Below are 15750 nucleotides of genomic sequence, written 5' to 3' on the forward strand. Positions count from 1 at the left end.
TCGCACGCATGTGTATGGATTCACGATGCTCACATGTATTCTTTACAGACTCATTCAGAAATATTTACTTTTGAATAGCTCTGCAAGTCTCATGATCACTTTGAAGTAGTTAATCGTGTTTACTCTTTGGTGAGATGTCTTTTGGCAGTGATTGTATTCTGCTTTCAGGATTTCGTCCAAGAATAGAATGACAAGAATCAGTGGATTCTTCTTACCTCACCTATGTTTTCAGTGAATTCTCAAAAGTTAAATGAAGAAGACAAATTAAGCAAAGTCTTCTTGCTTTCATAGATGGCAGAACTGCTCTTATATGTGCAGCTTTTTCCCTCATTTATTTTCCTTCAAACTTTTCAAATCAAGTTTGTAATCTGATAGCCTTAGTGTACTGAAATGGCACATTAGTCAATAATTTCTCTCTAAAAATACACCAGTTTCTGCCCTAAACTGCCTTGATTTTCATACTTATGAAATAAATCTTTCAATATTTTATAAGATTCCTACACATTTTCTCAGATGCCACCAAGTTGCTATGAAGGGATGCTGTGAGCCAGAATTCTATCTTTCTATTTAGTGTGCTAAGTAGCTTTATTTTTGTGTAACTTTTTCTTCCATAAATTTGTCTGATGGCTTTTGAGCCGCTGTGAACTTCTATCATCCAGTTTCCTGTAGAATGAATTGCATAACTCAGCCACACAGTGTTTGAAGAGATGCCTCCTGTGTTTTGACATTGCTTCCTAATATTCATTTTTGCAGTTGGAGAGACATTGGACAGTTGGTCACCTTATCCGTGCCGCACATGATGTTATAGTCCTCATTTCTTCTCCCGATAGGATAATTCTAACATATTTAGACTCATATATATATATATACCGTTGAGGGGCTTTTTAATCATTTTGTCATCAGTTTCTAATTTTTCTTTTGTTCCCTTGTACTCATTTTGAGGATCCAGACCATACAGCATTCCAGCTGTTAGGCCAGACCTGTGATTGTTTCTTCTAACACTTCAAGCATTTTGTATAGTTTTGTTCTTTTATCCAGTGAAAGTAGCACAGCCTAAATGTACAAGATAGTATTTCCAGAAATGTGGTGCAGTCCAGTCACACAGAAATTCTGATACATAAAGCAAGGGATTACATGGAGCAGATTTTTTGCCTTGTACTTCATTAGAAAGAGCAGAGAGAAAAATGCATAACAGGTCAATACAGAAGTATCATCTTTAGAGCACCAGTGAGGAGTTTTGAGGTAGACTACTGGACAGATAGGTAGTTTCGACTGTGCTATGATGCAAGGGCATAAAAAGGAAATCCATCTGTCTTGTACTGTTCCTCCAGTACTGCAGAGTCATAAGGGTGTAAAAATTTGCCAGAAGTGTAAGACAGTAGCTGCTTGTAAAAAGAACAATGGAGAAGGTATGGGAGAAATTCTGAATTCATTTGGATGCTTCTTCTGTGACAGGATGTCAATACTGGGTTTTAATTTTTGATAAAATATTTTGCCCTCAGAAGTTGCAAATTTACAACATGAATAATTTTGTTCATCAAAACCAAAGGCAGGGCAGATGGGGGGAAAAAAAAATATCCATGTCAGAAAATCCCAAAGCTAAGGTAACAATTTGGCTTTCCTTGGCTCCAGTTCAGATCCTTCATCTAAATTATGCCCAGTGGCAGCATATCTTTTCCACCTCTCAGATATTTTTTGTTTGTGTGCATTTATTGATGTGTTTATTTTTAGAAGGTTTCTAGTGGAACTGACTATAGGCAGGCCAAACTGCAGTGTTTTTCAGAAAATACAGTTCTTGTTTTCCACGCAGCTTCTTCAGACACTTTGCCATAATGAGACAGGAAGAAAAACTTAATCTATTCTACGTGCAAGTGTGATAGATTTCTTCTGTGGGTATTATCTATCCCACAGATTCCTGTTTACTTAGGATTTTTCTTTACCTCTAAAGCATCATTTTGGAAATGCCTCTTTTTTTCTCTTTTTTTTTTCCTGTTCTTGTTGTATCATTGCATTAACACAGTGGTGTTGCATTACATTAAACTGATTCAATGGCCTAGTATCATGAGGCAGACAAATGACAGGGCATAAAGACTCCAATACTCCAGCCCTTTAAAACTGGGTGCAGCAGCTCTCTGATGATCAAGAAATATTGCATCCCCTGCCAAAAGCAGGCACTTGTGAACTTTCTATTTCTGTGTAACCGAAGTCCATTAAAAATATCCCAGAATTTATTTTAGATAAACAAAATTCTTTGGCTACTGGAAGTCATAAATCCAAGGATCCTGGCGGTTGTTTATTTCACAGGAAAGTATTTATGATTTTTGACTGTCTAAAGCAGTTTGTCTGCTCCAAGACAGCTTGAAATCAGGCATATCTACATATCCCCCTCAGTTCAAGGTAGGAAACCACTTTGTGTCACATTAATGTGGATGAAGGAAATCTTTCTGACAAGTTGAAATGTTTCAGAAAACCTCACTTTACTAGTCAGATCTCAATGGCAACTTACAAAAAAAAAAAAAGACAAAACGGTCTTCAGTGGAGAATATTTGAATATTTTCTACTTCATAAATAGAACCTTAGTGGCATTTAAAAACCTCTTTAAGAAAAGGCTTAAGAACAACTGTCATTTCACTTTATTAAGCATGTGTTCTCTTGAAAGTTACTTTGAGATTAAATTTAGAAGTCTATTTCATTTGCATGTTATTAAGAATATTCAAATTATTTGGTGTAGGGAGTATGAACTCAGTGCCTTCATGGGTGATGATGTATTGCAGGAATGCAGAAGATCTTTTGGACAAGGTGAAGAAATTATTTGGTGAGCCCAGTGAGAAAAATGAGGATCTCAAAAATGAGGTCCGGGACAAGCTAGCAAACTACCACACCAAAGTCGATGATGCTCGAGACCTGCTAAGAGAAGCTACAAGTAAAATCAGGGAGGCTGATCGTTTATCTGCAGTCAACCAAAAAAATATGACCATGGTAGAGGTGAGTGCGGACAAGTTGTATCCTTGATTACTTGGAGCCTGATCAAAGTTTGAAACTTTGCATGATTAGATCTTGAAACAAAAATAAAAGCAAACCAAAAAATATTATTAAAATGTAACTATATCTGATGTAATTAAAAGGAAACATGTTCCTCAGAATGAGGAAATGCATTGGCTTTTAAAAGTAGAATTACTCTGCAGCTTTATCAAAATAATATCATCTGCTTTTAAACACTGAGTGGAGGGTGCATTGGATTTATTAATCTGGGAGAGACTAAATTCATCCCAGTATAAATAGTCATGTAAAATTCAAATCCTGTGCTCAAGATTTAAATAGGAGTTCACTTAAAATCTGTGTTGTCATATATTTGCTCCTAGAAAACTTACACTTTCATCTCCCTCTCCAGCCCCTGGGAAGAAGACTGAAGGGGGTATGTGGATATTACAGAGTAATAAATCAAACTCTATCCTCTGTACTTAGTAGCTGTTATGAATGATCTCCATCATAGCAGAGGGTCTGCTTGTGATTTAATTTAAATTGCAGAGACTTAAAGAGCATATTATAGTGTACATTAACAAGCATTTAACCAAGACATAAAGAGCAGAGTCAACCTAATGAAGATAAATGTTTCAACTCTGTTTGTATCTAGATGAGCTTTCACCTCATGTACAATGATGAGGTTAGAGTTCCGAGACCTCAGTTCTCAGCAGAGATTTGTGGGCTTGATTGAATTAGGGAAATACAGTGCTGTAAAGAAGTTAGGTGTTCTCTGTTCTGTGCATTTTCTTCCCAAAGGTGGGTGGATAAAGGTTGGAGAAATTACCTGCTATCTCAGGTTTTAAATATTCTCCGCATCACAGTATCAGAGTGCCTGAAGGCATCCTTTCCAGCAGTCCTGCTCACCTGGTTGTTTTGAGGAGTTTTTTGCTTTATTTTGACCCTGTTTTGACCAATAAGCCATCACAGCACTCTTAACACTAGAATGTCAGCGTCTCCTGTCAAACTAATTTGTGATCTGTGACTAATGGATCTTGCACAGGAAATTTCCAGTTCCTTATTCAGAAGACCATCCCTACTACACAATATGCAGTATTTTTACTAGTTGGAAAAATCAAGAATCCTAAGGTTGCTCCAAACCGTCATCTTTTATTTTACATTCAGTAGTTAGTGAAATACCAGTGGCCGTAAATAGGAAAGCAGCAGAATATTTTGATAAATTTTGCCTTCCTAGCCAGAGAAGGTAGTTGCCAAAATGAGGACCTTGCACAGCTGGGTAAAGATTATGATTTCTAACTTCTTTCTGATTCATTTTGCAATAGTCAGTTACCTCTGTTATAGAACAACAAAAAATGTACTGTGTGGGAGGGGGATACAAAGCTGGGGACAGGAGGAGAAGGAGAAGATATCTTACATTATATGTGCTTTACTGTTGTCACTGTCTTTGCTCTGAAAGCTCAGAGAATTCCAGAAGTGGCATTGTGGCATGGTGGCAAAAAGCAGTCTTGTATTGCGATGCTGGTATTTGAACTAGCATCCCCATTCTAGTAAACAACTCAAATTTTTCTTTGTGTGAACACATCCTATAGAAAAAGAAGCAAGCTGTAGAAGATGGCAGACAAGATGTTGAGAAGAGCCTGCAGGAAGGGAATGATGTCCTTAATGAAGCCAACAAACTTGCAAATGAAATCAGCTTAGCTGTAGAGGTGAGTGTTTTATCATCCTTATCTGAGAATTAGTACAGCAAAACATCATTATGGAAGCAAAGTAGATAATTAAAGTAACACCTGATTTTTCTTTTTATTTATCAATGTTGGAATATTTGAATTGGAAGAAATAATTTTTCCATTGCTGTATGGCGGAAAAGCTTATCTGGTATATTAAAATGATTAACTTTGAGATTTAAGTGATTCATTGGATTACATAAAGAGCTAGCTCATAATTTTTCATGGACTCTGCCTTATAAATATGGTATTCTGATTGCAGTACTGACTTTAGCTTTAGAATTGTAGATGCAGCAGACCCATTCACAATCTCACAGTGACTCTGTGATCTAGATGTAAATTTATCTGCACAAAAACTGTGCATGCATATCAGAATGAAACTTCAAAAATAATTTGTTGCCTGTGGCAACAATTTTAGATCTAGGTAGATTAAGGAGAGGAGAGGATTGCACTCTCGTTTTACATAATGTTTTTGAAAATTCTGCCTTAAAAGTTTTATCAACAGAGTTTGAGATCAGTGCCTTAGCTACAAAAAAAAAAAAATCTGGAAATATCATTTGTTCTGGAAATATTTCTATCTTGCATTGAAAATTGTTATAATGAATGGAGAAATGCCTTTTGGAGAAATGGGAAAGAAAACACTTTGAGACAGCTTGTTGGAACAGGAATGGCAGGTCCTCAAAAAGTATAGTTCTTACTAAGATACTTTAATAAACAAAAATACATTGGAATCACTCAAAGGATCATGAAACATGAAGCTTCTGTCATTGGTTAGTTGTTATTGTGGAGCATAACAGTTTAGTATAACTATGTATGCATCTGCATTTAGGAAAGAAATCCAAATTAGAGTTCATTAGCTTTTAAACTGTGCAGTTCCTTAATTGTAAAATAAAAACTACTAAGCTCAAGAGAGGCAAGCAGCTCTTGGAATATTGTTTTGTCTCCCCTGCTCTCCAGTCCAGCCATTCCTTTGTTCTTTCCATATTAGTTCCCTGAAGTCTTAATGCATGGGTAAGTTATGAAATAATATCTCACAAGGAAAATATATCTATATGTATAAATAAAGGGCTACAGAGTGCTTGTATTCAGCCGCTCAAAGGCCTTTCATTTGTCATTTTCAGTATGTAGAAGGTGTGGCAGATAAGATACAGCCAATGTCAGATCAGCTGAAGGATAAAATAGATGACTTATCACAAGAAATTCATGACAGGATGCTTCCAGAAAAGGTGTTGCAAGCTGAGAACCATGCAGCCCAGCTGAATGAATCATCTGCAATACTGGATGGGTAAGGCAGCCATTCACTGGTAATGATAAAATCATGAGGCAAGTTTGTAAAATTGCTTGACAGAAGTTGAAGGGCATTCTTCTTAGACTTTGACACCTGTCACTGGGAGTATACAAATAACCAGTGTTCTATATGAGCATACAACTATCCAGTTGGTTAATTTGTGTGTGTATCTCTTGTAAACCCTTTCATACATCTTGTGGTGCTTATAGGCTGCATTAACTGTGAACAGTGCCCTCAGATGCACTTATAACACACTTTAACTTACCATATGCTTAACTGCTATGTTGATGTCTCACAGAGCCCACTATGTATTTTCATAAACATTTGTTAAAAACAAACACTATTTTTATTTTTAAGATGACCATTTTGCTAGGAGACCCTTATCATGGTGCTAATTTGTTTACTGTCAGAAATCCCTCCACAGACAGTAATCCTTCTAATGGTTTTAAAACACTGTCCCAAAATGAATAGGCGTCATGGGCCAAAATGCTTAAACCTAATTACAGAAACTTCAGTTTCTGTGTACCACTATCACATTTCTAAATATAAGTGAGAATTGCAATGCCCTTGGTTTATATGACCACAGCCCTTTCAGAAGAATGGTACTTTATAACTCACCATGAATACAGTTTCCTGGAAAGAATAGAAGGTAAGGGTTGTGGTTTTTTGTTTTGTTTGGGGTTTGTTGGGGTTTTGGCGGGGGAAGAGAGAGGGTGTCTTTTGTTTTATTGCATTTTTGCATTTAAGAAAGCAAGCTATAAATAGTAATTGTAATTTGCAACAGTAATACTCAGAAATAGATCTTGGATATTCTGCCTCTTGGACATGTCCCCAGTATAGCTTCAGATTCTATTTTCTCAAAAGGACTGCATGAATAAAAAAGAGTTGGGGTTTTTTTTAACATCAACATTATGCTCCTTTTTTGCTGCTTACATCTTTTAGATCTACCTGAAGACTTTAATATCCCAAAGACTTGTGAGCAGACGCTTAACACATTTTTCTTGCCAGCATCTGTAATTTTGAGGGAAAGGCACAGAATTATCTCTGATAAAGTGTCTGATACTTGTAAAATTACTGGCTTCATATGCAGTGTAGCCACACTACTCTAGATATTCAGTCTTATGTTTTGAGGAGTACATAAAATAATGATAGCTGTGGTTTCCTGAGTAAGAAGGATTTGAAGGGTACTCTTTCTAGAAAAACGTGGCTGTTGTAAATGGTATGTGCACTGTCTGATTAGGACACATCAGTTTTGTGGTGCATCTCCGGGCCTAAAGTAGGTGACTAGTGTCATATCCAACCACAATACTGGAACGTGGAAAGTTGGCATGGGGGAACTAAGAAGTAGAGAAAATGTAGATAGAAAAGAATATTTTGCCTCCTTAATGAAATGTTGGCAGGAAATATTTTGAGATAGAGGTTTTTAACTACGCTAAATAAACTTTTTTGTGGGTGCATGCATGTGGTTCTGTCTTATCGCAGATTGACAGCTTGGCCATAAGGAGCTGAGGGTAGTGTTTAAAGTCTCATTCACTGTGGTATAACTGTACCATGTATACTTCTATCTGATCCAGACATCAACCTCAGTTTCTCAAGATATACAATAAAAAATACAGAATCAAGGACGTTAAAAATTACATCTAAAAGCAAATTGTTCAAAATTAAAATTTCTAACGTGGTCAGATAGATACATCATTTCAAAGGACAAAGAAATACCAAGGTTCTAGGTAAACCTGCATCAGGATAAAGCTGTTTACTTCATGCACTGACGTTAAACAGTCATACTTTAGAGGAATATGCAGTCTCTATCTGTCTTAGGAACTCAAAAATATATCTATCTTTGCAACTGGTACTTGAGTGTCTGTCAGTTAATACTAAGTTTGCTGAAAAATACCATTTCATCTTACAGGAGAAATTGAGGGAGAGCCGTTTCTGTCCAGTCACCCCCTAAGGCTTCAAATAGTATATTGATTGATGGTGAGGATGTTCTCTTGAGAGTTAGAACATGGAACAGTTCATGAATTTAACATAGAAAAAAAATGTTCTTTTTCCTGTGTACAAGGACATATTAGTATAGGCTTCTCCCTTACGGCTAATCGCCTGCTCATGAGTAAACGTCACTGGTAATTGGCAAATTCAGTTGTTCCCTCCTAACCAGAAGGGACTTGAACCATATTTCTAAGCAGTACTTGAGCTACTAGCTAGATAGCTGTTCTGGGCTGTGCATTTCTCTAACAGAGCATCACAAAAACTTACTATAGCCGAGTGAGCTCCATCTGCAGTTGAGGAAGGAGATACACTTTTCCAGGAGTGATGCAGAGGCAGCTCAGTCATGCTGTTTCTGCAGTAGCCTAAAGGGAATCTCTCTCCCTCTATTAACTACATGTGGAGTCCAGGGAGTATACATTCCATCCCCTTTGTCTTTCCTGTTGCATTTTGTAGAATTCATTAAATACTCATTGAAGTGAGGATTGGAGCCCAGCTGTCCCGGTTCCCCAGAGAATAGTTTAATTACTAGGTTAGAGAATTAATTTCTCTTTCTTCCACACACACACTGTCTCAATGACTAAGTATTTTATACAAGCTGGAACAAGTCCAGCAGGAGTAATCCCTGCCTCCCTTATATGGCTGTATACCTTTATGGCTACAGCATTTCCCAGAGAGGCAAAAATCCAAGTTCAAATCCATTCTTGTCCAGTTCAAGTGGGTATTTTAGCCCATTTAGCCTTTATTCAGGAAAAGCATCATAGGCATCAGGCATAATGTATACTGAGATAGATATTTTCAAGTTAATTCTATAGGTGCAGTACTTCTTCATAGAAAATATTTGAATATATCATACAGAGAGAGTGCAAGAAAAGTGATTTTTCCAGCCTGCTGGCTAGAAATTCCCCTGGAAGGGGGTTAGCTGAGCTCCAGTCCCTGCACCAGGAAATATTATTTGTTAAATATAATTACCTTGTAATCTAATTATAGTTATTAGAAAGGAGTATTTCATGTAAATGGAATATCTCTTTCAATATGAAGCATTATTACTTACGTTTTTCATTTTGGTCATCAATATTAACATTTAGGATTTGTTTTAGACAGTGAGATCTCCTCCAAACCTGGCATTTCTGCGTTTGGCAGCCAGACCAAGAAATTAGTTGTTCAGAGAGTCTACTTTAAGACATGCCTGTGATTATCCCCCATGTTCATACAGTGCAAAATTCATTGAGTTACCTGGCTCAACGCTCAACCTATAAACGCACATTATGAATATGTTATCTGGATTGTAATGTTAAGCACTGCACTATCTTTTCTCAGTGTCTGATCAATTTTTATCTCACAGAAGTTCCTCTTTTAGTGAACATTGTTTTTTATGTCTTTCTGCACAGATAAAATGTGAATTCCATTAAACACATGATGCCAGAACTCCTGAAATCTCAAGTATAGCACTGCTCTCAAAAGAAATGCCTTAGAAATAGCCTTAGAAATGCAGGCTGTTGGGTTTGAAAAAGTAGGATACTACGTTCTGTTGAGCTCTGATAGCAGGTTTAATGGTGTGTTTACTTTTCCCATCCCAACAGAATCCTTGCTGAAGCCAAAAACCTCTCTTTCAATGCCACACTTGCTTTCAATGCTTATACCAACATCAAGGATTACACAGATGAAGCTGAAAAAGTTGCCAAGAAAGCCAAGGCTCTTGCAAATGAAGCTATGCAAGCGGTAAGAAAAATAAGTAAATTGGGAAGAAGGCTTAGATTTTCTGTGGAACTGTGCTACACCTTATCTCAGATCCATGTTTTGCCATTTTATGACTTTATTTAGAGACCCCTGCCACCATAGCTTCTTGTGTTGAGATCAGAAAGCTATGCCCCTGTCAGAGCTACATGTACCTTCAGACTACATCCCCATTTGTTCCTAACTCCTGTTCCTTATTTTTCTGTCCCTTTTTGTTTACTATTCTTTCTCCCTCTGTCTTCTGCCTTTCAGTCTCTGTCTATGGCTCAAGCCAATAGCTTTGAGTCAGCAGGGCAGGTCATTTGATACTCAGTAAAGCTAGTTTATATTTAACAAATGTTTTGCACTCATCTGAAGAACTCCATACATTAATTAACTCTTCACCTTCTAGTTCCATGAAGATGCTCAGAGGCACTTCTCTGCACATAGGATGAACTGCGTGCACCTGGCAGAATTCTAGAAATGAAGAATTGTAGGAGGGGAGCAGAAAGTTTTATTCGTAGAAACCATACAGCTTCTTTTGTGACCTCTGCTGGTTTTCACAGAGAAATCTTATTCTCACTGTGAGGTACTGCATGCCAATTTTCAGAGGAAACGGAGAGAACTTTTAAAAATAGGATTGTAAGGTAAAGCCAGCTCTCCAGCCTGAGTCATAATGAGGAACTCGGCTCCTTAATGCATATACTGTGAGCAGAAAATGTTCTGAGTGTAACCAAAATTGGTTTTTATGTCAAATATCAAAGGAGTTAATGGCTAATTTTTCAAAGTTGGTCAGAGAGCAACTGATGTGCACTTCACAGCCACAGAGAAACAGGAGGAAACGACAGTATAACATGAAATTGCCAGGCCCTATATTTGATACAGAAACATATAGTTGAACAGAAGCAGCTTGTAGTTACAGCACTTGTACATGAATGAAGGTATCTTGCAGAGAGCTACTTCAGTCAAATGGATTATGAGAATAGCAGAAGCAATCACATGCTGTAAAGGTCTGTATTTAGGAGAGAGATAAAGTGATCTAGCCACTGCACAAAAATTTTAATTTTTTTTGGCTGTTTACATTGTCAACTTCTATTTCAAATAATACCTATTACTATATTTCTCTCTTGATGAAAAAATTTCACCTCACGCATTAGTATGTGCTAGTTCTCTGTAAATAGTTATTTGTTTCACCTAACTATAGCTATTTGGTTCACCTATTTGTTTCACTCCTAATTACACTGCAGAAGTAAATAAGGAGCTGTGGATTTTTTTTTCTTCTCATTAGGATTTAATACAGGTAGCTTACTTTTGCTCCTTTGATGACTTGCAATGAGTGAGGCAGACAGCTGTTTCAAGGATTGAATAGGAAAAAAAGACACCTAGAGCAGTCAAAAAACAAAGCAAGCAATTACAGTATGGCTACAAAAGAGTATATATCAGACAGTGAACTAGGTGATTATGACATGGAGAGAAAATGGATAGATAATTTGAAAGGGATGGAGCTGCAGGTGGACAATATAATGTAAATAGAGGCAAGTGAGTAGCAGGGAAAGAGACTAAGATGTTATTAAGGTGAGGTTTTAAGCATCTCCATTGCATGTATTCATTAGAGGGAGCTTGGCTTTTGTTATGAGCTGTATATGTGTAACAGGGATCTAGTTGATAAAGAAGAAAATGGAGGGAGCTGCTGCCTTTTGAATGTTATTGACTTGATATAGAGGTAATCAGTGGTTTACCCCATCAAATTTCTGCAGAGCAAGGTAGACTTTAACCATTATTTGGTAAATGATCATGTGAGGATTTCAGCCCAGATTTAAAAAATATGTTAATTGTGAAGTTCAGTCATCATTTCGCTATTCTATTTTTTGTTTTTATGCAAAGACTGTTGAATGTTTGCTCATCCTAAGTGAAGGGCTTAACTGCTAACCAGGTAAATCAGGCTCCCTCTTTCTACAGGCCCCGAGGAAATTTAACTTTTAGCTGAGCTTCAGCATGGGAGCGGGAGTGCACCCTCACTCAGGGCTGTCTGGAGCACCATGGTTCAAGCACTCACCTAGAAGGCAGCATTTGTGGATTTGAGAAGCCCCTAGAAACCTTTCCTTTCTGAGAAGGTGCTCTGTGGGACCCTGTGTAGAAAACAGAGATCATATCTTTCCCCTCCTTTTGAAAGATGGAGCCATGTTCTCTTCCATATGAGAGCAGTTGTGGGTGCCTGTCTTGTCTAAAAGACTCCGATCTCCAGGTGCTAGCAGATAATGGAGAAAAGCGCAGAAGCTCACATGCATCCCTGAGCCTAGCCTGTCCTATTGACCAGTTATAATGTTGGGGCGGGGGAGGAAGGTTTCCCAACAGCAGCAAGCTGGTGCATGAACTATAGATGGTAGGGACAGGACTGAGTCTTAGATTCCACCCCGTACATCACCAGAGTGAATAATTTACAAGAACCTTAGTGCTATCTCAGGGGGTTTTGTGTTTTGGTTTGTAATGGGAAAATTATTTTGTTTTCAAATTAAGGTAATGTTGCTAAAAGCAAGAACGAAAAGATGCTTAAAATCCATCGTGATTACAGGAAGCCTGATAAATGACTGGGAAAAACATATTAAAAATATGACAGAAAAATTCCTCCTGAGCTTTTTATGATGGATTTGCTCTCCCCTTTGAAAGCAAAATAAATTTATCACAGATGAGAAATCTCTAGCATTCAAGCAGCTCCAACATCCCATTACTTAGCCAAGGCAGTAACTGACTGAAGAGAGGAGTCATGTTAACAGATCCAGCTTGTGTCTCACAGATCAGAATCATAGTTTTACAATACGTCTTGAAAAAGTGTGATTATTCTTAGGCTTTTTAGAGAGGGCGTATAGGCTAGTAACTGGAACCACAGGGGACATGTTAGGTGTTTAGGGTCCTAATTCCTTCCTTGCTTTTGAGTTTCTTTGTAGTGGTACCCTGACAGTTGGGTGTCTAGGTTTCCTTATGTGGCAATGGCATAAAGCTGCCTAGCCATCCTCCTCATGAGGATGTCCTGATGTGCAAGTAATTCGTAACATTTTGGTGCTTCAGAATGCTCAGCTATCTTCAGGAGTGGTAAAAATGAGAGTAACCCTAATTCTTGCATAGGTGAAAACTTCACAGGATATAAGTGTATGTGAAAAGAAAATAATTTAATTTAAGTATAAGGCAGAACTATTTTTAACTGATGTGAATTAGCACTTAGGTCTATAAAATACCTTGTACATGTGTAAGTTCAAGTATGTGATCCTCAAAACTGTCCCAGTGCATTTACATCCATGCTTGGAGCTGTACCTCTGCATGTGACCAAAACCACCAACATGTCAGCAGATTGGGCAACATGGTACCTACTTCATGTTTACATCCATTCAAGAAACCTCAGAAGAAATTCCTTTCTGCAAAGTCCACAGCAATTCTCAGTCTGATGTGTGTTCAGACCATGCCCAGCATGCACTGTCAGGGGAGTCTTCACAGTGCTGTAACTATGGCTGATCTTATTCAAACTTGGAGCATGTAGCACATTTCCCTGTTAATGTGATAAATCAGTGATTCACACAATCATCCCTGGGAGATCTGGAGGGGTCTCCTCCATCCTAGAAGAGTGCCATAACCCACTAGGCTATGGGCTGAACTGAAATCTTTCTGCCACTCCTGTAGGAGCTAGGCTGTTTGACAAAAACAGAGTTCAAGATTCATTGAAATACCAGAAAAAGGAAGACACGGGATATTCTTCCTAAATTCTTTCCTTACCCCAAATTGTCTGCTAATTATCAATTCATAGACTTTTTCTTTAATTTGATAGATGTTTTTCTTTTGCTGTTAAACTTTGTTAAATTTTTTGCTAACCCATGGCTAGGAAAAAACCAGACCATTAAGGGTGATGTATAGTTTCAGTGGCAGCATTTTGCATTATGTTATTATAACAGCACTTATGCCTCTAAACCACGATTGAGATTGCATTGTTTGGATACATAATGAAATCCCACTTCTGCCACAAGATACTACAAGCAGTCAAGCTGCACAGAGTTTGCATGGGGAGGGTAGGGGGTGTGAAGGAAGGCACAGGGAGAAGAAGGTACTACCCCCAGGTTATGGACGCTCTAGAAGAGGCAGAATTAGAACTAATTAGATTCCTGAGATCCTGTGATTTTTCCAATTTATCTTGAATCACAATCTTTTTTTACTTTTTTGCAGCAGGTATCCCAATTCAGAAAATAATATCCAAGACCCTTGGCTGTCAATTATATTAAATGATAAAGGGGTTCATCATGACCCAGGCTTGCCATAAGCACACAGACTCACCTCACACAAAGCCAGAGAATGTTTGGTTTTTTCATTATTGACTTCATGAGCCACAAGAAAAGCTAGCAAAAAAAGTATGTTTTCCATCAGATGTCTTGATTAATACTTCCTTTCAGAACTATTTTAAAATAAATATAAAATAAAGCTTTTAATCAGTACAAGTGTATTTGTCTCTGAATGGGCTTTTCTAGTATTAACTTTATGCTGAAATCTGTTTCTGATTAATTGTCAGCACATGCCCAATTACTGTCCCTGATTTGATGAACTTCTTGGTTTTGCATTGTAAATCTGGCCTTCCAACTTCATTTTATTGAATATAAACTGCTTTAACAGCCAGTCAACCATGCCTATTCATTTAATAATAATAACAATCTTTATTTTTGAAGTCCATGGTCGCAGAGTGATCATACCCTGGGTTCTGTTGCTAATGGGAAAAGAAATATAAAAGTATTATCTGATTTGACAGGTGCATCTGCCACAAAATCTGGCCAAACATTCTTCCTTCAGGAGAGGTTTTTTGCTTAATTGGATAGACTTTTTTTTTCTCCTGGGTTTATATGTATTTTTCAATTACCAATGCTTCTTGTATTACGTGATAAAGAAAACCTGTAAGAAACTAATTTTGTTCATCTTTCGAATGTATAGTTTCTGTTGATGTTGAAAGAAATTTGTATACAAATATTAATATTTCAGGTGAGCTTGGAAATACGGCAGTCATATGGGCCTTACTTCTTAAAAATCACTTAGCCTATGATGAAAGCTAAGCATACATTTACATCCTGTATGAATACAAGGAATCTTTAATAGCTATATCCCTGTGACATGGGAACATATACCATGAGATATCCTATAACAAAAAACTTGTTTCTGAATTTTGAAAGTATCCAAAGCATTCCCTAAGACTTTTAAAAGAAAAAGAAATGGGCAAGTCCAATATATGGTTTTTACAGCATCCTCAAAAAACAACGAAGATTCAGTAGTATGCAAAATATCACCTCTGGGCTTGCTCATTATATAAATAATGAATAGCAATAACAACTGTGTCATTTAATTGACACACAGTTAATTTCTGAGTATATGTATCTGCCCTGGAAAATGAAAAGTAGCTGCTTCTTAATTACATACTAGTTACAAGGCTATGACCCATGACTAATATAGAATGTTATCTGGCTGTCAGGACTATTCTCAAAGATATGTATTCAGTATGATGTGTGACCTGAGTTCAGTCTTACAAACTGAACAGTAAGTGGTTCAGAACCTAGAGCATTTCCTACCAACTGAAAATACTAATCTAATTTAGAAAATCATTCTATCTATTGATCAATCTCTGCACTGAAGATAGAGATGGATGTTTTTCAGAAGAAAGTAGCATGATATGGTGAAAGATGGTTATTTAGTAATAAAAGTCTTTCAGATTAACTGCAGTTTGCCCTTCTTTTTAAACTCTATTTCTTTTCTATCATATTTTCTTTACTGACCTAGCAATTACAATTCTTGAATTCAACCACAAAGGAATCTCTGTTGTCAGTATTAGAATTTGGATCATCAGATCCAGTCTGGCTTCTAAAGGTACTGTAGCCTCTGTTAGGGAGAAATACTGTATTGCATGGTATTGTGTCTGTAGCTGGAGGGAGAAATCCATGTTTGATTTGAAATATCTTTTTGTTTGTTTGTTTTGGACAAAGTTTTGCTCCTAGAGTCAAACCTCTTTCTTTAACACTACAAACATTTTCTCTT

The 15750-nt window shown here is 37.2% G+C and overlaps 1 protein-coding gene across 5 annotated transcripts in view; it reads left to right on the forward strand.

Moving 5' to 3' along the window:
* Positions 1–15750, forward strand: part of LAMA2 (laminin subunit alpha 2) — a 385301-nt gene that overhangs the window by 303608 nt on the left and 65943 nt on the right. For all 5 annotated transcript variants that reach the window (XM_052784294.1, XM_052784299.1, XM_052784296.1 and 2 more), the window contains exons 37-40: positions 2775–2985; positions 4572–4688; positions 5828–5991; positions 9564–9702. In XM_052784294.1, the coding sequence (XP_052640254.1) occupies positions 2775–2985; positions 4572–4688; positions 5828–5991; positions 9564–9702 (631 nt within the window). The remainder of the gene's footprint in view (positions 1–2774; positions 2986–4571; positions 4689–5827; positions 5992–9563; positions 9703–15750) is intronic.

The sequence above is a fragment of the Harpia harpyja genome, chromosome 4, assembly GCF_026419915.1.
Source record: "Harpia harpyja isolate bHarHar1 chromosome 4, bHarHar1 primary haplotype, whole genome shotgun sequence".
Classification (NCBI taxonomy): Eukaryota; Metazoa; Chordata; class Aves; order Accipitriformes; family Accipitridae; genus Harpia; species Harpia harpyja.